We start from the raw sequence: 25,627 nt of genomic DNA, 5'->3' as shown, positions 1-25,627 counted from the left end.
TTAAGAGACAGGGTCTTGCACCATCGGCCAGGCTGGAGTGGAGTGGCTTGACCATAGTTCACTGCAGCCTTAAACTCGTGGGCTCAGGTGATCTCCCACCTCAGCCTCCCAAGTAGCAAGGACTATAGGCATGTGCCACCACACAGCTAATTTTTGTATTTTTTTGTAGAGACAGGTTCTCACTATGTTTCCCGGGCTGGTCTCAGACTCCTGGGCTCAAGTGATCCTCCCACCTCAGCCTCCCAGAGTGTTGGGGTTGCAGACGTGAGCCACCCAGCCGTTTTAATAGCCTCTTGCAATAATTTTATTTTTCAATGCAGAATTCTCCCCAAAACCTAGAAGTAGAGTTTATATCAGTTTGTATTTATTACTCATAATTCAAATTGTGAGAAATTTCAACTGTGGATTCTTCTAGAAAAAAAATTTATCATTATTTGAATTTTTTTCATTGTTATTAAAATATTAAAGTTATTTACTATTTATTTAAGTTAAATTTAAATTATCCAGGTATATAGTTTTGAAGTAAACCCCATTTCTGGAATTTAGAATTTAACTGAAGACAGTTGAGTGATATGTATATATATTACTTTTTCTTGAAATGGCATTATTATAACAAAGATAATTTTTAAAGGAAAAATTTAGTGCAACTTCAAAAATCCCTCATATTCACAACACCCTGACACAATAACTTTCTTTTTTTACATTTCCAAATATATAAATATATACATGAGGTACTCAGTTACCGTAATTAATAATTATACACAATTCCTTTTGTTAAGCATTAAATAGGTCATCTTTAAATAGTAGGCAGCTTCCTGAGAGTATTTTAAAATAAGCAAAAATTGGCTGTCATATTTTTCTAAAGTGAGATTGTTGGCTGTACAAATTCAAGTTCTTAAAATTATTGGGTTATTTTAACTTTTTACTTGTTTCTTTTTCTTTTTTCAGCACATAAATGCCCATCATGCTTACGAATCGCAGATCTCATCAATGGCAAAAGCCATGTCTCGATTAGAAGAAGAGCTGAGACATCAAGAAGATGAGAAAGCAACAGTATTAAATGACTTGTCATCTCTTAAAGAACTTTGCATTAAACTTGATTCAGGCAAAGATGTTATGACCCAGCAATTGAATTCGAAAAACCTTGAGTTTGAGAGGGTAAGAAAGAGAAATTGTCTTGGCACATTGTTTTATTGAGCCCCACTCTAATTGTTTTACTTTAGCATTCACCACATCATACATATACTTGTTTCCTTTTAGAGTAGTTACTTTTTTTTTTGAGATGGAGTTTTGCTCTGTCACTCAGGCTGGTGGAGTTCAGTGATGTGATCTCAACTCACCACAACTTCCGCCTCCTGGGTTCACCCAATTCTCCTGCGTCGGCATCCTAAGTAGCTTGGATTACAGGCATCTGCTAACACACCTGGCTAACGTTTGTATTTTTAGTAGAGATGGGGTTTCACTATGTCGGCCAGGCTGGTCTCAAACTCCCAACCTCACGTGATCTGCCCGCCTTGGCCTCCCAAAGTTCTGGGATTACAGGCATGAGCTACTGCACCCAGCCTACAGTAGTTACTTTTGACTACAGGATTTTGACAACCAGATTTGACTGCTTGATTCTTTGCAAGATTTCTCAGGCAAATGTAGTGATGAAAGTGGGTGCTGTTTTGGAATAGATGGCTATCTAGGAGATTATGAATTTTCTGATTATAAATTAGCATATCCTAATACATTCTTTCTCTGTTTAAAAGTAAGACTTGAGGCCAGGTACGATAGCTTACACCTGTAATCCCAACACTTTGGGAAGTCGAGTCAGGCAGATTGAGCTCAGGAGTTTGAAACCAGCCTGGATAGCATGGCAAAACCCCGTCTCTACAAAAAATACAAAGAATTAGTCAGGCATGTGGCATGTGCCTATAGTCCCAGCTACTCAGGAGGCTGAGGTGGGGAAGGTTCACTTGAGCCCAGGATGTTGAGGCCGCAGTAAGCAGAGATTGTGCCACTGCACTCCAGCTTGGGCGACAGAGTGAGACCTTGTCTCAAAAAAAAAAAAAAAGTAAGACTTGAATGAAGGATTGAACAGTTCAGTGCTTCCAAAGTAGAATATTTTTCCCGATAAAAATCTCAAGGTGTTTAAATCTTAATTGGCCGGGCACGGTGGCTCACGCGTGTAATCCCGGCACTTTGGGAGGCCGAGGCGAGTGGATCACGAGGTCAGGAGATTGAGACCACGGTGAAACCCCATCTCTACTAAAAATACAAAAAATTAGCTGGGCGCAGTGGTGGACGCCTGTAGTCCCAGCTACTCGGGAGGCTGAGGCAGGAGAATGGCGTGAACCCAGGAGGCGGAGCTTGCAGTGAGCCAAGATCACACCACTGCACTCCAGCCTGGGCGACAGAGTGAGACTCCGTCTCAAAAAATAAAATAAAATAAATAAATCTTAATTAAACAAGTCTATTTAGCTAGAATTTACCTTTCCCAAACGGAGGCATTACTTTAAATAACCTAGTGTTTGTTTTCAAACATGGATGTTTTCAATTTTCACTCATCTAGTAGTATCTTTATTTTCAAGTACTGAGAAGCTGTGATACTGGCTTGCTGATGTAGTCAGAGTAAGCATATTCAACCAGAAGGGTCTCGTTGCCCTTGTGGTTTTATCTTAATGACCGTCTCTTGATAAGGTACCATGACTGAAAATTATTTGAGGATTTGAGTAGATCCTATAGCCAAATAAGCCCATAGTAAAAATAGCAAGGATTATTTTGAAAATAAAGTGTCTTTCTTATACTTAAAGAAATGGTTCATAATCTTTAAGCAATACCCAAAATGAAACAAGTGATGGGTGACTAGTTCCACAGAGCTATATTGTCAGATAAATAATTTTTTCAGAGTAAGTTTAAAATTATACTGAAGTAATCTTACTTTGTTTTTCATGTAGGTTGTGGTGGAACTAGAAAATGTAAAGTCAGAGTCAGACCTACTGAAAAAACAACTGTCAAATGAGAGACATACAGTTAAAAACCTTGAATCATTGTTGGCTACAAACAGAGATAAAGAATTTCATTCTCACTTAACCTCCCGTGAGAAGGATACAGAAATCCAGCTACTTAAGGAGAAGTTAACCCTTTCCGAAAGCAAATTGTAAGTGTCTTAAGTCAACTTACGCAAAGACAGTTGCTTGTGAAGGATAGTTTTTAATTTTTTTGAAGTGGAGGAAAGGTTAAGAGTATGAAGGGTAGGCCGGGTGCAGTGGCTCACACCTGTAATCCCAGCACTTGGGGAGGCCAAGGCGGGTAGATTGCCTGAGCTCAAAGAGTTGGAGACTAGCCTGGGCAACATGGTGAAACCCCGTCTATACTAAAAATACAAAAAAAAGTAGCCAGGTGTGGTGGCACACACCTGTAGTCCCAGCTACTCAGGAGGCTGAGGCGTGAGAATCACTTGAATCCAGGAGGTGGAGGTTGCAGTGAGCCGAGATTGCACCACTGCGCTCCATCCTGGGCGACAGAGCAAGATGCTGTCCCAAACAAACAAACAAACAAAAAGCATATGAAGGATAGTACAAAACCAAAATATTTGGCTTATACATCTGCTGCTTTTGGAAATTTAGGAGACTGACTCGGGAGAAACATCATGTTGGGAGGTGCAGACCTGTATATCTTCACTACAGAGGTTGTACTATGGGAGTAAAGAGAAGAGAAAACGTTAGGAAAGCGCCTACATTTGAGGAATGGACAGAGGAGTCAGTGAAGGAGAGAGCGTTCTCAGGAGAAGACGAGGTGGCTGTGTCTTATGCTGTAGATTAGGAAAAAGGACTCTAAAAAGGCTATGAGATTTGACCCACATACCTGTATTGATTACTTTGGGAGAGATTGATTATGTCATATTTTTAGAATAGAAGGATTTAGACATATTTGTAAGAAGAGGGAAGGAAACCCAGAGTAGAGTACACATTTGACAGTGTTTTTATGTGTTCTCTATTGTACTTCAGAAAGTATTTAATATGGCTTACAAATAACACACTTTTTAAAAAGCTAATACATAAAGTACATTTCTTTGGTAATTCTTCCATTTAAAAAAGGCAACCAGTATTGGAGAAGATAACAGCTCTACAATAACTAAAATAGCAAGTATTACATAGCGGATGCTATATAAATATTTATTGAATAAATATTATTGAAGAATGAGCTTTTGAAAGGTATTAAATATATTAATATTTCTTTTTCCAAGGCAAGAGTCAAGAAAGAGCCAACGAAGACACTTTACATCTTGGTGTTACAGTTTATGTCTCGTTCAAATTTGTATCCCTAGCATTGCTTTAGTGCTTAGCACATAATAGATGTTCAGTAAATGTTTCATAAATAAACTAAATGAATGAAAAAGAAAATGTGATAAAAGCTCTGGAAGTTTAGAGAATTCTTGTTGAAAGGTCTTCATCTTCTCTTTATTAATTTAAAAAACCCACAGCACCTGACTCTACAAAACAGAACATTTATTTCTTGATTTTTTAATTTGTTTTTAAGAACTAGTCAAAGCCGGGAAAACACCATGCTTCGAGCCAAAGTGGCGCAGGTACAAACAGATTATGATGCTCTGAAAAGGCAGATCTCAACTGAAAGATACGAACGGTTAGACAAATTTTTTTTTACATTTGACAGTGCTTTTATGTGTTCTCTATTGTACTTCAGAAAGTATTTAATATGGCTTACAAATAACAAACGTTTTAAAAAGCTAATACATAAAGTACATTTCTTTGGTAATTCTTCCTTTTAAAAAAGGCAACAAGTATTGGGGAAGATAACAGCTCTACAGTAACTAAAATAGCAAGTATTACATAGCGGATGCTATATAAATATTTATTGAATAAAATTGTTTAATAATCTGAAAAATAAGATAAAATAGGAAGCATCGTATAAATATTTCCTATAGCATTCCGCAGGACAAAATTAGAGCCCAAAAGTATTTCGAAGAGTATAGAGAAGGAACAACAATCCCTACAAGAGCTCCAAAATGTATGGTTCAAGTAGGATGTTCCACATACAAATCATAATAAAGGTAATGATTTGAAGATAGTAACAGCAGTTAACAAATGTGGGCCAGACACTATATAAGTGTTTGATTAATCCCACCAACAATCTATTATTATGCCTACATTATAGGAAACTGAGATCACATAAATCGTAAATGGTAGGAAACTAAACAGATTTTAATTCTAAAACCTGTACCCTTAACCTCTCCAGTGTATTCCCTACAGCTTGGTAATTTTCATATTCACTCATATTTTGGTTCATTTGCTTTATGTTGAAAAATTTAATCCCCAGGTGTTACAAACCCAGAATGAGACCTGCTTTAAATCGAAGTCTAACTTGAAAATCAGTTGCCAAGTTACTTGTCTTCCATTACTCTTTCCTACTTTATTAATACCATAGACATCTGCATTCCTGAGATTTCATTCTCAATTAGTGGCCAAATTGCTTGTTAGAACAGTTTTTGAGTTATTCTTACCTATTTACATCAAAACTTTGTGGTGATGTGCTATTTGAAGTATAGCGACAATTTGCTATGAAATCAATATTTACGATTTCATAAAGGCCTGGCTTGGTGGCTCATGCCTGCAATCCCAGCACTTTGGGAGGCCAAGGCAGGTGGATTTACTTGAGCCCACGAGTTTGAAACCAGCCTGAGCAACATGGCAAAACACCATCTCTACAAAAAAATTTTTGAAAATTAGCTGGGGCATGGTGATGGGTGCCTGTAGTCCCAGCTACTCAGGAAGCCGAAGTGGGAGGATTGATTGAGCTCAGGAGGTTGAGGCTGCAATGAGCTGTGATCGTGCCACTGCCCTCCAGCCTGGGTAACAGTGAGACCCTGTCTCAAAAAACAAACAAACCAACAAAAAAGTAAGCCATAGGTAGCAGCAGTGACGTGAAAGCAGGATTGATAATTTCTTGTAATTTAGAAGATCTAGTTTCTGAATGTACTAAACTGTACATATATAACGATTTCCATTTCTTAAGGATAACTTAAATTCTCTGCAAATCGAAAGTCCTAAATCAAGCTCTCTATTGCCCAGGCTTTTAGACTTCCCCACAGTTCCTCCCCTTGTTCCTTGCCTCAATGAAACCTTGAGCCTCATGACCATGTCTTTCTTGCTCTTTACTATCCACCTACATCATACATTCTCGTTGGTGCAGTATTACCCACCATCCTCCAAGGGAAAAAATTGTTTCTTGGGGGTAGGGGATAGAGGTAGCAAAAAAATTTTAGGTAGTATAAGTTAGTAGAATGGTGTATGTCCCTCCAAAGGGCCACAGGACATAAGCAGTGTATTAAAATTTCATGGGGTGGAGGGATAATCTGGGGAGGAAAAAGTCTAGAAAAGTTCCTTTGGGAGAGTAGTACTGAAGAAATCTTGAGAAACACTGAACTAATTAGAAATCTCAGATACTGAAGAACTCAAGTTCTTCAAGAGTCTAGGCCAGAGACTATGAATAGCCCACAAAGGAGATGGCAACATAATCCCCATTCTTGGTGGGGACAGACCCAGACACAGAGAAGGAAAGCATGATGGAGAAAATAGGATTCTTTCCAATCTGACTTTTGGGAGTTTTGAGACAGGAAGATGGAAGAGGGCTAGATATATGTGCAAGATGATATGGTAGGCCTGGCATGGTGGTTCATGCCTGTAATCCCAGCACTTTGGGAGGCTGAGGCAGGAGGGATCACTTGAGGCCAGGAATTTAAGACCAGCCTGGGCAATATAGTGTGACCCCTATCTCTAAAAACATTTTAAAAATTAGTGGGCATGAAGGTGCGCACCTGTAGTCCCAGCTCCTCAGGAGGCTGAGGCAGGAGGATCGCTTGAGGCCAGGAGTTCAAGACCAGCCTGGGCAACATAGTGTGACCCCTATCTCTAAAAGCATTTTAAAAATTAGCTGGCCATGAAGGTGTGCACCTGTAGTCCCAGCTCCTCAGGAGGATGAGGCTGGAGGATCGCTTGAGCCCAGGAGTTTGAGCTTTTGATTGTACCACTGCATTTGAGTCTGGGCAATAGAGCAAGTCCCTGTCACACACAAAAAAGAAGAATTAGTAAACCTAGCTATGGGGAACATCAAAGTATAGGCAGGAGAAAAGGATCCAGTAACAGAGCTAAGGAGAGATCATCTAGGTAGAAAGAACCAGAAGATGTAGTGTCATGCAAGCTAAGGGTGGTTACTAGAACCAAATCCCACAGAAGGGTCTAGCACGTAGGCATTTAATTTTTAAGAACACATTAAACAGGTTATAATTTTTTTAAGTATAAAGAAGAAAATTAAATTTATCTGTAAGTTCTACCCTCCATAGTCACCATTAGCCTTTTTGAGTTTAACATCTCGTCATCTAGTTTTTGTGTGTGTCTATCTGTATGTTCAGTTGGTATTCTATATATTTTCACTATATAATATGTATTATAATTAATATAATATATAAGATAGTAATATTATATAATATATAATACATATTATATATAATATACTAATATATATCACATAATGTATATAATATACTGTATATATTATATATACTATATACAGTATATAATATATATTACATAATATAATACATTATATAATACATATATAGACTATATCTCATATAATATATAGTATTTATATATTATATATGATATATGATGTAATATATAAATATAATTACTGGATAAAAGATTTCAATTAAAATGTACTATAAGATTGTTCAAAGCAATTATAAATATATAATATATTGTATGTTATATATTTATAATATATATTTACATATATGTTATATATTGTATATTTTATATGTTACATATATGATATATAATTAGTATATTAGTATTAGTATGGTATAGTATATAGTATATTAGTATATATATAATTAGTATAATTAGTATATCAGTATTACTATTAAATTTAAATCCTATGTCTTTGTATGATTTTTAAGTAGTGGATAAAAGATTTCAATTAGAAGAATATGCACTGTAAGAGATTGTTCAAAGCAATTAGGTCATTAAATAATACCTTAGAAGCAAAATACTCACTATATATATATATAATATATATTTAATTTTTTAATTGAAATATTTTATCCACTACTTAAAAATTGTACAAAGACATGGGATTTAAATTTAATAGTAATACTAATTAAGTAATTTATTACCAATTAGCTAATAACTCTTATATTTGTATGCCACTTTTTGATTTTTCCTGTTGCTTGCATATATCTCTCTTGTTTGATCTTTACTAACAGAGAACGAGCAATCCAAGAGATGCGTCGACATGGTCTTGCTACACCACCCCTTAGTTCCACTCTGAGGTCTCCTTCACATTCTCCTGAAAATATAAATGTGTAATAATCAGAAAGGTATGTATGTAACACCAAGGACAGGCAAAACTAATCTGTGGTTGTAAAACTTCAGAAAGTAGTTTTCTGCATCAGGAGAGGGGAGATTGCCTGGAAAGGTGTTCAGGAGAACCTCCAGGAGTAATGAAAAAGTTCTGTATCTTGGTGATAGTAGTTATGTGGATATATACAATTGGAAAAGTTCATAAAACTGACCATTTACAGTATATGCTTTTTTTTTTTTTTAAGAGATGGGGTCTCGGCCAGACACAGTGGCCCACACCTGTTATTCCAGCGCTTTGGGGAGGCTGAGGCTGGAGGATCACCTAAGGCTAGGAGTTTGAGACAAGCCTGGGCAACACAGTGAGACCCCCACCTCTACAAAAAATACAAAAATTAGCCAGGCATGGTGGCACACACCTGTAGTCCCAGCTACCAGCTGCTGGGGAGGTGACGGAGGATACTGAGGCAGGGGGATGGCTTGAACCCGGAAGGTTGAGGCTGCAGTGAACTATGCACTATTACAGTCCAGTCTGCATGACAAAGCAAGCCGCTATCTCCAAAAAAAAAAAAAAGACAGGGTTTTCACTATCTTGCCTGGGCTGGCCTCAAACTCCCGGGCTCAAGCAGTCCTCCCACCTCAGCCTCTTGAGTAGCTGGGACTACAGGCTGGTCCGTACATTTTATCATATATAAATTATACCTGAATTTAAAAAGAGAAGACATCTACAGCATAACGTTAAATGACAGTATGAGCTATCACAGGGTATTATTTGATGAAGGGCTAAATTCAGGCTACAAATAATAGGTAGTAAAAGTGTAGACAAAGCATAGAAACAGGAGTACACATGGCACAGTAGTCTCAACCTGGCAGGAAGGGCAGGCTGTGGGAGAAAGGTTTGGAAGGTACAGTGGGATATATAGAGTATTATATTGAATGTGAAGCTAAATTAGAGATTGTAGACTTTATTCTGTAAGTCAAAGGGAATCGTGAAGATCAGTCCTCCTGTGTATAGGATGGGTACAAGGGAAGGGTCAAGATGAAAGAACTGTTTCTGGTAGATTAATTTCACAACTGTGTTTGAACCATATTGGAAAGTATAGGAACTAGAAGTAGAGAGACCAGTAAGTAGTATGAAATGAGCAATATAATAGTTCAGGATTAGTATAATAACATTGAAAGCTAGGACATAATTTTTAAAGGAAACTATGATATGTATACAGAAAGGTACCATATCATAGATACATAGTTCAATGAATTTTTTCGATGAACAAATTGAACACATCCAGGTAACCTGCATGAAAATCAAAAAAACAAAACAGGCCAGGCACGGTGGCTCACACCTCTGTAATCTCAGCACTTTGGGAGGCCGCGGCGGGTGGATCACTTGAGGTCAGGAGTTCAAGACCAGCCTGGCCAACATGGTGAAACCCCGTCTCTACTAAAAATAGAAAAATTAGCTAGGCATGGTGGCACGTGCCTGTAGTCCCAGCTACTTGGGATGCTGAGGCAGGAGAATTGCTTGAACCCAGGAGGCAGAGGTGGCAGTGAGCCCAGATTGCGCCACTGCACTCCAGCTTGGGTGACAGAGTGAGACTCCATCCAGAAAAATAAAATATAAAGCCTGGCACAGGAGACTGAGGTTGCAGGACTACTTGAGCCCAGTTCAAATCCAGCCTGGACAACAAAGCAAAACCCCGTTTCAAAAAAACAAAACAAAACAAAACAAAACTAACCTCTCTTTGGCGTCAGTTATAAGCCCTGGTCTAAAAGTAACCTAACTGTCCTGACTGTTAAAAGTGTAGATTTCTTTTTGCTTACTTTTAGACATTTTATAAATGAAATCATGTTCCTGGCTTCTTTTGCTCAACAGTACATTTGTGAGATCCATCCATATTGTTGTGTGTACTTATAGATTGTTCACTCTTGTTGCTGTATATGGAATGCCATTATGGAAACTTACTACAATCCAGTTACTCCTCCTTCTGTTCATAAGCACTTGGCAGTTTCCAGTTTGGGCTATTACAAATAGTGCAGTGGTTATACTTAGAAGTGAAATTGATGGATCACTGGATATGTGTATGTTCAAGCTCTAGTAGATATGGCAAAACTGTTTTCCAAAGTAGTTGTAAAGTGCCAGGATGCATTTGACTGAGGAAGGATCAAAGGGATGTGCTGATTCACTGGAGATGGGAATGAATGGGAAAGAAACATGAGTCAGACCCAGGCTTTGACAGGTAGTGACTGTGAAAAATGCATACTCATTGACAGAAATAGTTATGCCAGTCTTGTTTTAAATTGATACATTTCTTTGCCTCTTTTGATAGAAATATATAGAAGATAATTAAACATTTCCTCTGACTCAGAATCCTCATTGTGAACATTAGTTATGTGCTATTCTTTGACATACTGATGCCCTCATGTTTGTAGGGCCTCGGTTTAAATGATTCCTGATTGCTCTGCTTTTGCTTTTGTGTTTGATTAAGGCATTTATTTTTCTCTTTCATTTTGAGGACCACTTCTCAGTGTTCACTGTAGTCACTGTGTCCTTCTTGAATCGCTGTGTTATTTTCATGTGATCAGATGGTGGTTCACCTTCTTGTTACAAAGGCTTGTAAGAGTGTGACACAGACATTTTCTCATGTTTGATTCACAGCTGCAGTTTAGATCAGGGGTTGGTTGGTAAACTAGGATCTGCAAGCCAAATCCATACCACCGCCTATTTGTGTAAATTAAGCTTTATTGGAGCACAGCCACACCCATTTGTTAACAGATTGCTTTATTGCAGTGGCAGAGTTTAGTAGTTTTGACAGACCCCATGTCCCACAAATCTAAAATATTTACTTCCTGTCTCTTGACATCATGTAGCTCTGGAAAACTCAACTGTAGACCTGTAAGAAAATAAGAGTGAAAGGCAAATAATTCCTTGGTTTTATGAAAATAGGCTTGACCTTGTAGAGTCTCTGAAAGAGTATTGGGGATTCTCAGGGATCCCCAGACTGCACTTTAAGAACTACTGATATGGAACGTAGATTCCTGCAATCCCTGAAGCTGTGATGAATTAGACACTGCGTTTTTGTTTTGTTTTGTTTTGTTTTGTTTTTAGAGCCAGGGTCTCACTCTGTTACCCAGGCTGGAAGGATGTGGCATGATCATAGCTCACTGAAACCTCAAACTCCTGAGCTCAAGCAGTCCTCCCGCCTCAGCCTCCTGAGTAGCTGGGACTACAGGCACGCCACCACACCCATCACCACTATCTAATTCTAAGATTTTTTTATCTCCCCAAACAGAAATTCTGTACCCATTAAACAATCATTCTCCAATCCCCAGACCTTACCTTCCCAGCTCCTAGTAACTTCAGATCTACTTTTCTGGTCTCTATGAATTTGCCTATTTTACATTTTCATATAAGTGAAATCATACATTTGTTCTTTTGTATCTGGCTTATTTCACTTAGACTAATATTTTCCAGGTTCATCCATATTGTAGGATATACCACATTTAAAAAATCCTTTTGTCAGTTAAAGACACCTGGGTTGTTTCTACCATATGGTTATTGTGAATAATGCTGCTCTGAGCATTGGTGCACAAGTATCTGTTTTAGTCCTTGTTTTCAAATCTTTAGGCATATACCTAAGACTAGAATTGCTGGGTCATATGGTAATTCTGTTAAACTTTTTGAGGGACTGCCAAACTGTTTTCCATGTGCTGCACCATTTTATATTTCCACCAGCAATGCATGAGGGTTTCTGTTCTCCACATCGTCACCAACACTTGTTATTTTCCATTTTTTATTACAATAATTCTAGTACATGCAGATTAGAAGGCTTTTATAATCATCAACAAACTCATAATTTATAACTTTGTAATAATTTATAATTAATTTTTGAGATATATTAATGAGATTGTTATTTACTAATCCATTTCCCCTCATATTTTCTAAATATTGTCACCAAAACTAATTTTAAGGGATTTCCCCAAGCACTCAGAAATGAATTGCTCAAGGAAAAAAAAAAAAAATTAATTGCTCAACTATAAAATGGCATCTTAGATTAGTGTCTCTCTGATAGTTAAAATAGACAATCTGACTTTTATTATTTGTTTTTTGACTATCATATCTAATGCATGTTATTTGAGATAGGAAAAGCCAACAAAAGTGTTTTTCCAATTCTCATACACCACTCAGCACACCACTTCAGACACCGTATTCTCCAGCAGATACCAATTGATCTCAATTTTAACATTTAACTCAATTCTGACATTATCTGCTTGGAGATAGTGTCAGATCCCACAGATTAAGAGCTCAGTCCCCCAAATCCCTTCCCCTCGACTTCAGATTCCAATCGCAAGTCCCAGGTTGTGATCTGTGCTTCTGACTGAAGAGGTTTCCACAGCCCCCTCATCACATTCTATTAATTTGCTAGAGCAGCTCACAGAACTCAGGGAAACATTTTACATTTACCTGCTTATTGAAAAGGCTATTACAAAGGATACAGATTAACAGGCAAATGGAAGGGATGCATAGGGCAAATTATCAGGAAAGCAGCTCAAAGCTTCTGTGCCCTCTCAAGGCATGTCACCCTGTAAGCATAGCCAAGTATTCAGCTATCTGAAAGGTTCCTGAACCCAGTTTTTGGAGGTTTTATGCAGGTATCACTAAGTAGGTATGATCGATTAAATCATTAGCCATTCATGGTCAATTCAACCTTCAGCCCCTCCCCTCTTTTTGGAGGTTGAGGTGTGGGGCCAGTGGCCCAATTCTCTAATCATGCATTGGTCTTTGTGGTGATCAGCTCCCATCCTGAAGCTATTTAGGGGCCCCTAGCCACCAGTCATTTCATTAGCTTGCAAAAGTCATCTCATTAGCTTGCAAATTATCACTCTGGAGATAACAAGGAGCTGTGGGCCAAGAACCAGGGGCAGAGACCCAATATATACAGTCATGCATTGCTTAACAACGGGGTATGTTCTGAGAAATTTGTTTTACGTGATATTGTGCAAACATCATAGAATGTACGTACTTACACAAACCTAGATGGTATATAGCCTACTGCATACCCAGGCTATATGGTATAGCCTCTTGCTCCTAGGAGATAAATCTGTATAGCATGTTACTGTACTGAATACTGTAGGCAGCTGTAACACAGTGGTATTTGTGCATCTAAACAGAGAAAACACACAGTAAAAATACAGTTTAAAAGATAACAAATGGTACACCTATATAGGAGACTTACCACAAATGGAGCTTGCAGGACTGGAAGTTGCTCTGGGTGAGTCAGTGAGTGAGTGGTGAGTGAATGTGAAGGCCTAGGACATTCCTGTTCACTGCTATAGACTTTATATGTGTACTCAGCTACGCTAAATTTATTGTTTTAATTTTCTCCAATAATAAATTAACCTTAGCTTACTGTAACTTTTTTCCTTTATAAACTTTTTAATTTTTTTAACTTTTTGACCCTTTTATAGTGACACTTAGCTTAAAACACAAACATATTTCATAGCTGTACAGAAATGTTTTTTCTTTATATTCTTATTCTATAAGCTTTTATTCTATGTATGAAATTAATCTTTTGTTTTACTTTTTAACGTTTTTTTCTAAAAGCAATGACACAAACACACCCATTATCCTAGGCCCACGTAGAGTCAGGATCATCAATATCACCGTCTCCTGCCTCTACATGGTGCCCCACTGAAAGGTATTCGGGGGCAATAACATTTACGGAGCCTCCATCTCCTGTGATAACAGTGCCTTCTTCCGGAATACTTCCCGAAGGACCTGCCTGAGGCTGTTTTATAGTCAACATTTATTTTTTAATGAGCAAGAGTACACTCTAAAATAATGACTAAAAGCATAGCATAGTAAATACTAAGCAATAGGAAATTTTCAGTTCTGTTATAATCTTATGGGACCACAGTCTTCTATGCAGTCTGTCATTGACCAAAATATCATTATGGAACATAGGACCATATTTCTGTGTGTGTGTTTTGTTTTGTTTTGTTTTAGAGACAAGGTCTCGCGGTCTCGCTCTGTTGCCCAGACTGGAGAGGTGCAGTGTGCCATCAGAGTTCACTGTAGCCTTGAACTCCTGGGCTCAAGCAGTCTCCCACCTTGGTCTCCTGAGTAGCTGGGACTACTCAGGACAGCACACCCAGCTAATTTTTGTATTTTTTTGTAGATATTGGGTCTCACTATGTTGTCCAGACTGGTTCTGAACTCCTGGGTTCAAGCAATCCTTCTGCCTCAGCCTCCCGAAGTGCTGGGATTACAGGCATGAGCCACTGCACCCAGCCTGTGTTTCTTGTTATAATGCAGTATCACACAGACTCACTGAGGAAACGTAAAATACAGAGATATATAAATAAGGAAACAAAAATCACTTTTTTAAACAAAAGTATAAGCCAGGCGGGGTAGCTCACACCTGTAATCCCAGCGTTTTGGGAGGCCAGAGTGAGATGATCACTTGAGCTCAGGAGTTTGAGACTAGCCTAAACAACATTGTAAGACCTCATCTATACTAAAAACCAAAAAAATGAGCCAGGCATGGTGATGTGCACCTGCCTGGAGGCTGAGGCAGAGGGATCACTTGAGCACGGGAGGTCAAGACTGCAGTGAGCTATGATCATGCCACTGCACTCCAGCCTGGGCAACACAGCAAGACCCTATCTCTAAATAAATAAATAAATAAAATAAAGTACAATGAATAAAACAGTACTTGAACTTTAAGAAGTAGAACAGTACTTCTTAAATATAACTGGATTTGGGGCACAGAGTTTTATTAGATTCTATAATTTCATTTAAAACATTATTGAATTTCAGTTTTTTATGAATATGTTGAATAACTTTATCATTTTTCTCTTAACCCACTTTTCAATTTCCCCCCTTTCAGAATAATGGCTTTCAATGAGTTCCTATGTGGATTTTTAAAAGAACAGAATAGTAATGAAATATTTGAAGTACTTGTTGCTGAAAATCATGAACATGGACACAAATTCTACCTCTGTCAACTTTTATTTAAATCAGTGAATATGTTAAAAAGTTTGGTTTAAAAGAACTATATCTATATGTATATTTTCATATATATGACAGAACAAGAATATATATTAATAGTGCCTAATGTGTCTATATTTTTATTATTCATGAATTAAATTACTAAATGTATGTTTATACTGTGAATTAATGTATTCACATTATTCTTTAATAATCTGTTTATTAATAAGCCATGATATATGTATGTAAATATTCTTACAGTACTTGTTTTTAGTTGTCATGCCTGTGTTTGGCCCATATCTTAATATATTCACAAAGAATTACCAACTTTGATGCTATGCTGTCATGTTTAACTTTTTCTTCTTAAAATTATTCATAGATCTACTGTCTGTTGTCAAGGGGAATATATTCAGGTCTAGTCTTCTTATAATAGCAGAGGTCTTGGTAAAATAACTACCATATATAATATGTTATTGCCATCTGGAAGAACTATGATGAGAAAGATACATTTATATATTATGTAAAATTTTAACTATCATCACATGGACTCTATGTAACACAAATTCTATCAAAAGCAAACTAAAAGCTATATGCAGAGTTTTGTATAAAACAATAGAACAGAAATTTGGGACATTTTTCTAGGAAATAAAATTCCTCGGTGTATTAATTTAAGGTTTCAAAGTATAAAAGTATATGGGGTAGGCCGGGTGCGGTGGCTCACGCCTGTAATCCCAGCACTTTGGGAGGCCAAGGCGAGTGGATTTCCTAAGGTAAGGAGTTTGAGACCAGCCTGGGCAATGTGGTGAAACCCCGTCTCTACTAAAAATACAAAAATTATTTGGGCTTGGTGGCGGGCACCTGTAATCCCAGCTACTTGGGAGGCTGAGGCAGGAGAATCACTTGAACCCGGGAGGCGGAGGTTGCGGTGAGCCAAGATCGTGCCATTGCACTCCTGCACTCCAGCCTGGGTGACGGAGTAACACTCTGTCTCAGAAAAAAAATATATATATATATGTATATATATATGGGGTAAATACAGTAAAACATTTTGTTAAATTCCAATATACATTCAGTAATACCACTCTTTTTCTTCTAAGCCTGTGTGTTATAATTTACCAGGTCCCCCAAAATGTCATTTTTAATGCCGAACTGTGTAATATACATGGAAAACAGCTTTTTACAATTAATTTTCAAAGTTGTAATTTTAAAGAATTTGGGTGTATACCTATGTTTTTTGTTTGTTTGTTTGTTTTTTTGAGATGGAGTCTCGCTCTGTCGCCCAGGCTGGAGTGCAGTGGCGCAATCTCGGCTCACTGCAAGCTCCGCCTCCCGGGTTCACGCCATTCACCTGCCTCAGCCTCTCCGAGTAGCTGGGACTACAGGCGCCCGCCACCACGCCCGGCTAATTTTTTTGTATTTTTAGTAGAGACGGGGTTTCACCCTGGTCTCAATCTCCTGACCTCGTGATCCACCCGCCTCGGCCTCCCAAAGTGCTGGGATTACAAGCGTGAGCCACTGCACCCGGCCTATACCTATGTTAATGAAACAACAGAAGTACAAAAAAAGAATGTCAGATACAAAAATCAATCGTGAAGAAAATCTGTTCTTAATATATTTCATTATGATTGAAAAACATAAAAACTAACATAGGAAAGTGAATGATCAGTTACTTATGATATATTTTGTTTCCTCTTGTGGTTTAATAAAGTGAAGTGTGTGTGTGTGTGTGTGTGTGTGTGTGTGTGTGTGTATACCTGGGGGTGGGCAGTGCTCTTTTTCTAAAACTAATATGGCTTATATATCTGAACTATGCCCTTTTTAGTGTGTATTAGGGTGTGGGCTGGTTTGCTTTTCTACCACCTTTGTAATTTTATGTATCCCATCTCCTTTGTGTGAATTCATATAGCAAAATACAAGAGACGTGGGACTGTTTGCAATACCATATGGAAATCTCTTAATAAATATATGTAAATAAAATAAAAAATATTTGTCCCCACCTTTTCCCCAAAAGCAACAGCAAGACATATTTTGTTAGATATTTTATTTTTAATGTTTTCTATAATTTAAAAATGTATAGCCTGCCAAATGTTTTCATAACCATGATACTGTTTTGAAAAACAGTTTTATCTTAAAATACTGAATGTTCTGACCTTTTATAGATGTTTTTGATTTTGTTTTAAATAATTTTAAATTATGGAGCTTGACCTAGATTTGCCAATAAACTTTCTAGCCAATTTATTTTCTCTTTCTTAGAAATAAGGTTTTTATAATTTTATATTAGCGATATTCTTAATTCTAAAATTAAAGTTTATTCAAATCAAACTTTATCATGGTGTGATATGGGCAAATCCCTGGACATAGGTGCCAGGCACCTTTCTTAACTGACTTTTATTTCCATTTAGTTCAAAATAATAAGAAATGAAGTCAAAGTTTATTTTTGTTATCCGTCCACAACATGGTTAAGCGTGTGTGCATATGAATATGTGCCCTTCTCACTTGCAGATGCTTCGTTGACCACCTTGACTCCCATTAGACTATGACACCTGTTGCCGTACCTTATTGTAATTCATCATACAAGTCATCTCATACTTCTCTCCCTAATTCTTAGGAGATTTTAGCAAGTGGGGGGCTTACTATCTTTCTACCATTAGTTCTATTATCAGCCTTTTTATGTCAGTATCTTCTTGGGCCAGTGGTTATTGACTATACCTGCACATTGTAGTTATCTGGAGAATTTTAATGAAACACTGATGTCTGACCCCCTACACCAGACCAAATACATCAGAAATTCTGCAATTGAAGTATGGTCTTTTAAAAATTTTTAAACTTAAAAAAATTGACATATAATGTACATATTTATGAGGTACGTAGTGATGTTTCAGTACATGTAATGTATTGTGATCTGATCTTTGTAATTAGCATATCCATCATCTCATTTATCATTTTGTGTTGAGAACATTCAGTATCCTCTTCCTAGACATTTGAAGCCATATATTAACTATAGTCACCCTGCAGTGGTAGAGAATACTAGGAACTTCTTCCTCCTATCTAGCTATAATTTTGTGTCCTTTAGCAGATCTCTCCCTATCGCTCCCTTCCCCCTATCCTTCCCAGCCTCTAGTATCCTCTATTCTACTTTTTACTTCTGTGAGATCTTCTTTTTAGCTTATACATACGAGTGAGAACATGCAGTGTTTAACTTTCTGTTTCTCACTTATTTCACTTAATTAACAATGTCCTCCAGTTCCTTCCATGTGACTGAGAATGACAGGATGGTGGTTTTGTTTGTTCGTGTGTGTGTTTTTAAGGTCCCCTAGAAGACTGTTATGTTCAGCAGGGTTAATAATTTAAGAGACTGATCCATCAAACTGATTTCATGACCCACTAATGGGACAACATATAGTTTTGAAGAACACTGCTTTAGATCTTGTCATCACCTCCACAGTCCCAATTTCTAGCATCCTACTCACCCCTCTTTCTAGGTTACTATTTTGGTTATGAATATACCAACAATTCTCTGACTCCACTAGGTTCTTTAGACAATTGATTCTATCATCTATCACTTATCTATAATTTCATCACCCTCACTTTCTTTTTTTTAATGTTTATTTATTTATTTAGAGATGGGGTGTCGCTTTGTTGCCAGGCTGGAGTGCAGTGGCATGATCTCGGCTCACTGCAGCCTCCATCTCCTGGGTTCAAGAGATTCTTCTGCCTCAGCCTCCCGAGTAGCTGGGACTACAGACACGCACCACCACGCCCAGCTAATTTTTGTATTTTTGGTAGAGATGGGGTTTCACCATGTTGGCCAGGATGGTCTCAATCTCTTGACCTCATGATCCACCTGCCTCAGCCTCCCAAAGTGCTGGGATTACAGGTGTGAGCCACCACTCCCAGCCCATCACCCTCACTTTCTTTAGCATAGACATCATTGTCCTTGTACATCCCCCAAATTCTTGTCCTTCTGATCTGAAAAATATCCAGCTGCTTGCATCTAATACCTACTGACTCTTTTTACGTTAAATTTATGGCCCTGAAAATCAAAGGCCGACAGCACTGTGTGGCGATCCTTATACACTGTTCTGGTCAATTCACACTTAACCTCTCCCCAACAAGTATTCTCCTCTTTATTCAGACCTTCTATCCTTCTCTCACTTTGTTTCTTTTTTTTTCTATGAGACAATGGAAACAAAAGAACTTTCTCACTCTCCAAATCTATCAACCTGTTCTCTATCCAACTAATTTTCTTTCTTCTTGTTAGGACAAGAACCATCTCTACCCTTTAGCCATTCTGTCTAGTTGTGATCAGTAGCCATCTCTTCTACTAGAAAGACTTCTGCCAGGTATGGTGGCTCAGCCTGTAATTCCAGCACTTTGGGAGGCTGAGGCAGGAGGATCACTTGAGCCCAGGAGTTCGAGACCAGCCTGGGCAACATAGGGAGACCTCATCCAGAAAATTTTTTAAAAATTAGCTGGGCATGATGGCGTGCACCTGCAGTCCCAGCTATTTGGGAGGCTGACGTGGGAGCACCACTTGAGCCCAGGAAGTTGAGGCTGCAGTGAGCCGTGATTGTGCTACTGCACTGTAGCCTGAACACAGAGTGAGATACCCTGTCTCAAATTTAAAAAAAAAAAAACAACAAAGCCCACATTCCTGAGTCATTTTTGCTCTATTGGCTTGTTCTCACTTGCATATATACCTCCCATTTTTAATCTCCCATTTTAAAACCTTCCCAGGCCCTACCATTCCATTTTTGTACCCTTTATAGCAAAAATTCCCAGAAAAGAGTTATCTAACTCATGTCATCTCCCCCTTAACACCCACCTTTCTTTCTTGAACTACTCCAATCATGCTTAAATTCCCATTACTCCAGTGAAACAGTCCTCATGTTGTCAAATCTGATGGATCATCATGAGTCTTCTGTTTACTCCATTTCTCAGCAGCATTTGACACACTGATTTTTCCATTCTTTAAAAAAGATTTTCTTTAGCCAGACGTGGTGGCTTACACCTGTAATACCAACATTTTGGAAGGCCAAGGCGGGCAGATCACCTGAGGTCAGGCGTTTTAGACCAGCCTAGCCAACATTGTGAAACCCCGTTTCTACTAAGAATACAAAAAGTAGCCAGGTGTGGTGGCAGGTGCCTGTAATCCCAGCTACTCGGGAGGCTGAGGTAGGAGAATTGCTTGAACCCGGGAGGCGGAGGTTGCAGTGAGCCAAGGTCGCACCATTGCACTCCAGCCTGGGTGCCAAGAGCAAAACCCTGTCTCAAAAATACAAAAACAAAAAATGGCCAGATGTGGTGGCTCACACCTGTAATCTCAGCACTTTGGTAGTCTGAGGTAGGTGGATCACCTGAGGTCAGGAGTTCGAGACCAAGCCTGGCCAAGATGGTGAAACCCCATCTCTACTAAAAATACAAAATTAGCTGAGTGCGGTGGCACACGCTTGTAGTCCCGGCTATTCGGGAGGCTGAGACAGGAGAATTGCTTGAATCCAGGAGGCAGAGGCCGCAGTGAGCTGAGATGGTGGCACTGCACTCCAGCCTGAGCAAGACAGAGCAAGACTCTGTCTCAAAACAAAAAAATATATTCTTCATTTTGCCTCCCCAGTACCAAACCATCCTGGTTCTTCTTACTAGTTTTTCAGTTTCTTTTATTGTATTTGCCAACATTTCCTGACTTTTTTTTTTTCATTTGATGAGGTTTTCTTTTGTGGTAAACATACCAAATTATCATTTTACCCATTTTTAATTGTACAGTGCAGTAGTGTTAGGTTTATTCACATGATTGTGAAATATCTTCTCAACTTTTAAATGTAGGAGTATCCTAGGGTCTTAGTTCATCTCTACTTACTCTCTTGTTAACTTCAGAATTTATCTCTTCAGTTTCTGCCTTTTTTTTCTGAATTCTAGGCACATATATCTAAGTACCTGCATTAGTTCTTTCTCACATTGCTATAAAGATACTACCTGAGACTGGGTAGTTTATTATAAAGAAAGGAGGTTTAATTGACTCACAGTTCCACATGGCTGGGGAGGCCTCAGGAAACTTAGAATCATGGCGGAAGGCGAAGGGGAGGCAAGGCACATCTCACATGGTGGCAGCAGAGAGAGAGAGAAAGAGAGAGAGAGCACGAGCACAAAGAGGGCAGTACCACACTCTTAAACCATCAGCTTGTGAGAACTCACTATTATGAGAACAGCATGGGGGAAATCTGCTCCCATGATCCAATCTCCTCCACCAGGTCCCTCCGTCCATACATGGGGATTACAATTCGAAATGAGATTTGGGTGGGGGACACAGCAAAACCATATCAGTACCTATTCAATATCTCCACTTAACCCAAAGTCACAGTAAACAGCTAAGTAAATCGCACCGCCATTGTATTAGTCTGTTCTCACACTGCTATAAAGAAATAGCTGGCCGGGCGCGGTGGCTCACGCTTGTAATCCCAGCACTTTGGGAGGCCGAGGCGGGCGAATCACGAGGTCAGGAGATCGAGACCATGGTGAAACCCCGTCTCTACTAAAAATACAAAAAACACTAGCCGGGCGTGGTGGCGGGCGCCTGTAGTCCCAGCTACTCGGAGAGGCTGAGGCAGGAGAATGGCGTGAACCCGGGAGGCGGAGCTTGCAGTGAGCCGAGATTGCGCCACTGCACTCCAGCCTGGGTGAGAGAGCGAGACTCCGTCTCAAAAAAAAAAAAAAAAAAAAAAAAAAGAAATAGCTGAGGGGGTAATTTGTGAAGAAAAGAGGTTTGATTAGCCACAGTTCTGCCGGCTGTACAGGAAGCATGGCACTGGCAACTGCTTCTGAGGAGGCTTCAGGAAGCTTTTACTCATCGTGGAAGGCAAAGTGGGAACAGGCCTCTTACATAGCAGGAGCAGGACAGAGAGAGAGCAGAGAAGTGCTACACACTTTTAAACAGCCAGATCTCATGAGAACTCACTCACTATACAGAACCAAGGGGTAAATGGTGCTAAACCATTCATGAGAACTTTGCCCCCATGAGGCAATCACCTCCCACCTGGCTACACCTCCAGCATCAAGGATAAGACTTCAACACCTGCTTAATCCAAACAACAGGCTAGGACCAAACCTGTTCAATTTGTCTCATATAACAATTAAGGTGAACATCAATAGGATTCCAAGCAGCAGGAAGAGTCCAGCTAGCAGTATTGGCCTCATTCATGCCTCCCAGGAGCCTAGACATAGCCAACTGTGAATACCTATCATGGTGAGAGCAGAGGGTGTTATTTTATTCATCCAGAATGCAGTCTAAAGCCAATCTGTTACCCATCATGACGCATGCAGTTTAGACTGATCTGAGAATCTTGGATGCCATTGACAAGCAGACAATAGATGAGCCAGAAAGCAGCACTCATCCACAGTGGAGAGAGTCCATGGCTCTGTCTCCCCCACATACAAACATATAACCCAAAATGTCCCCAGTCACTCCAGTTTGGGTTTTGTGGATCATGGGCTGGTTAAGACACATGGACTATCCAGGTGTGGTGGCTCACACCTGTAATCCCAGCACTTCGGGAGGCCAAGGCAGGTGGATCACCTGAGATCAGGGGTTCGAGACCAGCCTGACCAATATGGTGAAACCCCATTTCTACTAAAAATACAAAAATTAGCCAGGCATGGTGGTGCACACTTCTCGTTCCAGTTACTCAGGAGGCTGAGGCAGGAGAATCGCTTGACCCAGGAGGCAGATGTTGCAGTGAGCCAAGGTCGCACCACTGCATTCCAGCCTGGGTGACAAGAGTGAAACTCCATCTCAAAAAAAAAAAAAAAACACAAAGACACATGGACTATGTCACTGAGTAGTTGCAGCCTTGATAGTCACACATGGCACCACCCAGAGCTGCTCAGCAGAGAGGAGATGCATATGAATTTCTACCCATCAGATTGAAAAAACGCGGTGCTAGTCTGTGTGTCTGTGCGTGGACAAGGTGGAGTCCATGTTTGGAGGCTGCCATTGACAGCAATAGGTACAGCAAACTGGTTCAAGAGCAGCCACACCCACATGAGTTTGTTTTCATAGCACGTGGACAGGGATGACAGATACAGCAGCAGGTCAGATTGCCAGCCACTGCAGTTTCTTGCCTCAGGCAGACCATATGATTTGTCGCCAGACTGCAATGTAGGATCTAGGGGACAAAGAAAGCATTCATTGCTACTGGTTTGGGCCCTGCTCAAAAAATGCTGATTTGTGGGTTAGCTGATATAAAGGACCAAATAGAATGCCCAAGTGAGACACATACTGTCTCCAACAAAGTCCAATAGGGAGCTCAGCCTCCTTTTTGGTGTTGGGGGCCCAGAGATAAAGGTCTCCCCAATACTGTTTCCTGGGTGTCAGAGGCATCATGATTCTGCCTACATTATCCCAAGAAACTTGACTAGGCAAGCAACCCTCTGAATATTGTTGGGGTTTCCCAGCCACCTCTGCTGGTGTAGGTATGGCAACACCCCAGCCAGGGGCACTGAGACAGCCTTATTTTATTTTATTTTTTTAAGAGACAGGGTCTTAGCTGGGCACAGTGGCTCACTCCTGTAATCCCAGCACTTTGGAAGGCCAGGGTGGGCAGATCACTTGAGGTCAAGAGTTCGAGACCAGCCTGACCAAAATGGTGAAACCCTGTCTCTACTAAAAAGTACAAAAATTAGCCAGGCATGGTGGTGTGCACCTGTGTTCCCAGCTGCTTGGGAGACTGAGGCACAAGAATTGCTTGAACCTAGGATTGGAGCTTGCAGTGAGCCGATTCTGTGCCATTGCACTCCAGTCTGGGCAACAGAGCAAGACTCTGTCTCAAAAAAAGCGGGTCTCACTCTGTTGCCCACGTTGGAGCCCAATCATAGCTCAGTGCAGCCTCGAACTCCTGGGCTTAAGCAATCCTCCCGCTTCAGCCTCCTGAGTAGCTAAGACTACAGGCTCATACCACCATGCCTGGCTAATTTTTTACATTTTTTATTGAGATGAGGTCTCGTTATGTTGCCCAGGCTGGTCTCAAACTCCTGGCCTCAAGTGATTCTCCCACCTCAGGCTCCCAAAGTGCTGGGATTACAGGTGTGAGCTGCGCCTGGCCTGAGACTGAGGCTTCTGACTTGCCAACCAACAGGACATCATCTATATGGAAAAAAATTTAAATCAGAGGGTTGAGGCACTCATGATCACATGCTGGCGACAAATGGCAGGGAGTTTGTCTCACTAGCACATCTCTGTTTTATCTCTTCCCTGCTTGGGAAACCCTCTCTGGCACTTATGGGATGTGAAATATAAGTATATAACACAACAATTCCTACTATATGTTCAGATGTACAAGCAACAACAGTACAATGAATTAATCCAAAAGGTCCTCCCCATAAGGTTACTTTAGCTCCCTTACCCCACCTCAAACCCTACCCACATCCCATGAGTTAAATCTGAGTACCACTGGACCCGGTAGGATGGGGACTTGGTTGCCTGAATCCAAAAGAGCCAGAGAAATGTGAGTCTCTCCACTCCTTGAAGTACCTCAGTATATTCATACGGTGTGTATGTCCTCCTTGGGGACAGGGAGACATAGACCCAATCATTTGGTTCCTTAGAGTAGCAGGACTTTCCTAAACTCAGGAAAGAGAAGGAGGGAGAGATTTTCTGGCGCAGTGGGAGAAGGTAGCTCCTCCCTGGTAAGCAAAGCTTTGTGTTTACTTTTTTTCTGAGACAAGGTCTCACTCTGTCCCCCAGGCTGGAATGCAGTGAGTGGTGTGATCTTGGCTCACTGCAACCCCAACCTCCCAGGCTCAAGTGATCCTCCCGTCTCAGGCTCCCAAGTAGTTGGGGCTACAGGTGCGTGCTACCACGCCCAGCTAATTTGTGTATTATTATTAGTATTATTTGAAGAGAGGAGGTTTTGCCACGTTGCCCAGGATGGTCTCGAATTCCAGGGCTCAAGGGATCCACTCACCTTGGCCTCTCAAAGTGTTTGGATTACAAGTGCGGGCCACCATGTCCAGCCTGTGTTTACTTTTAATTTCAAGTGGCTGGCAATGGTTAATGGTCCAGACTCAACAAACAAACCCCAAATTTCATATCCTTACTGTTGTCACCATTTATTTCCACTTTGGAAACCCCTTGACACAGCCATATTTTCTTTTGACTGGAGCCACAGGGCTTGCCGCCCATTGTCATGATAACATCCACTCCTTACGCTGTCTGAGGAGGAGAGCACCATGAGGCAGCTTGTTTCAATCCTTCCTCTCATTGCTCAGCCTCTAAATATTCATT

The 25,627-nt window shown here is 39.9% G+C and overlaps 1 protein-coding gene across 2 annotated transcripts in view; it reads left to right on the top strand.

Moving 5' to 3' along the window:
* CEP135 (centrosomal protein 135) overlaps positions 1 to 16,261 on the top strand; it is a 126,001-nt gene extending 109,740 nt beyond the window's left edge. Inside the window, exons 22-26 of one of the 2 annotated variants that reach the window (XM_003268395.4) lie at positions 949 to 1,158; positions 2,940 to 3,142; positions 4,525 to 4,629; positions 8,270 to 8,383; positions 15,251 to 16,261. In XM_003268395.4, coding sequence (XP_003268443.1) covers positions 949 to 1,158; positions 2,940 to 3,142; positions 4,525 to 4,629; positions 8,270 to 8,372 — 621 coding nt within the window. In that variant the 3' untranslated portion in view covers positions 8,373 to 8,383; positions 15,251 to 16,261. The remainder of the gene's footprint in view (positions 1 to 948; positions 1,159 to 2,939; positions 3,143 to 4,524; positions 4,630 to 8,269; positions 8,384 to 15,250) is intronic. The other variant, XM_030818908.1, reaches the window with a different exon arrangement.
* The last annotated feature ends 9,366 nt before the right edge of the window (positions 16,262 to 25,627 follow it).

Source organism: Nomascus leucogenys, chromosome 9 (genome assembly GCF_006542625.1).
Source record: "Nomascus leucogenys isolate Asia chromosome 9, Asia_NLE_v1, whole genome shotgun sequence".
Taxonomy (NCBI): Eukaryota; Metazoa; Chordata; class Mammalia; order Primates; family Hylobatidae; genus Nomascus; species Nomascus leucogenys.
The sequence above is the reverse complement of the archived record's forward strand: the minus strand, read 5'-3'. Positions and strand labels throughout refer to the sequence as shown.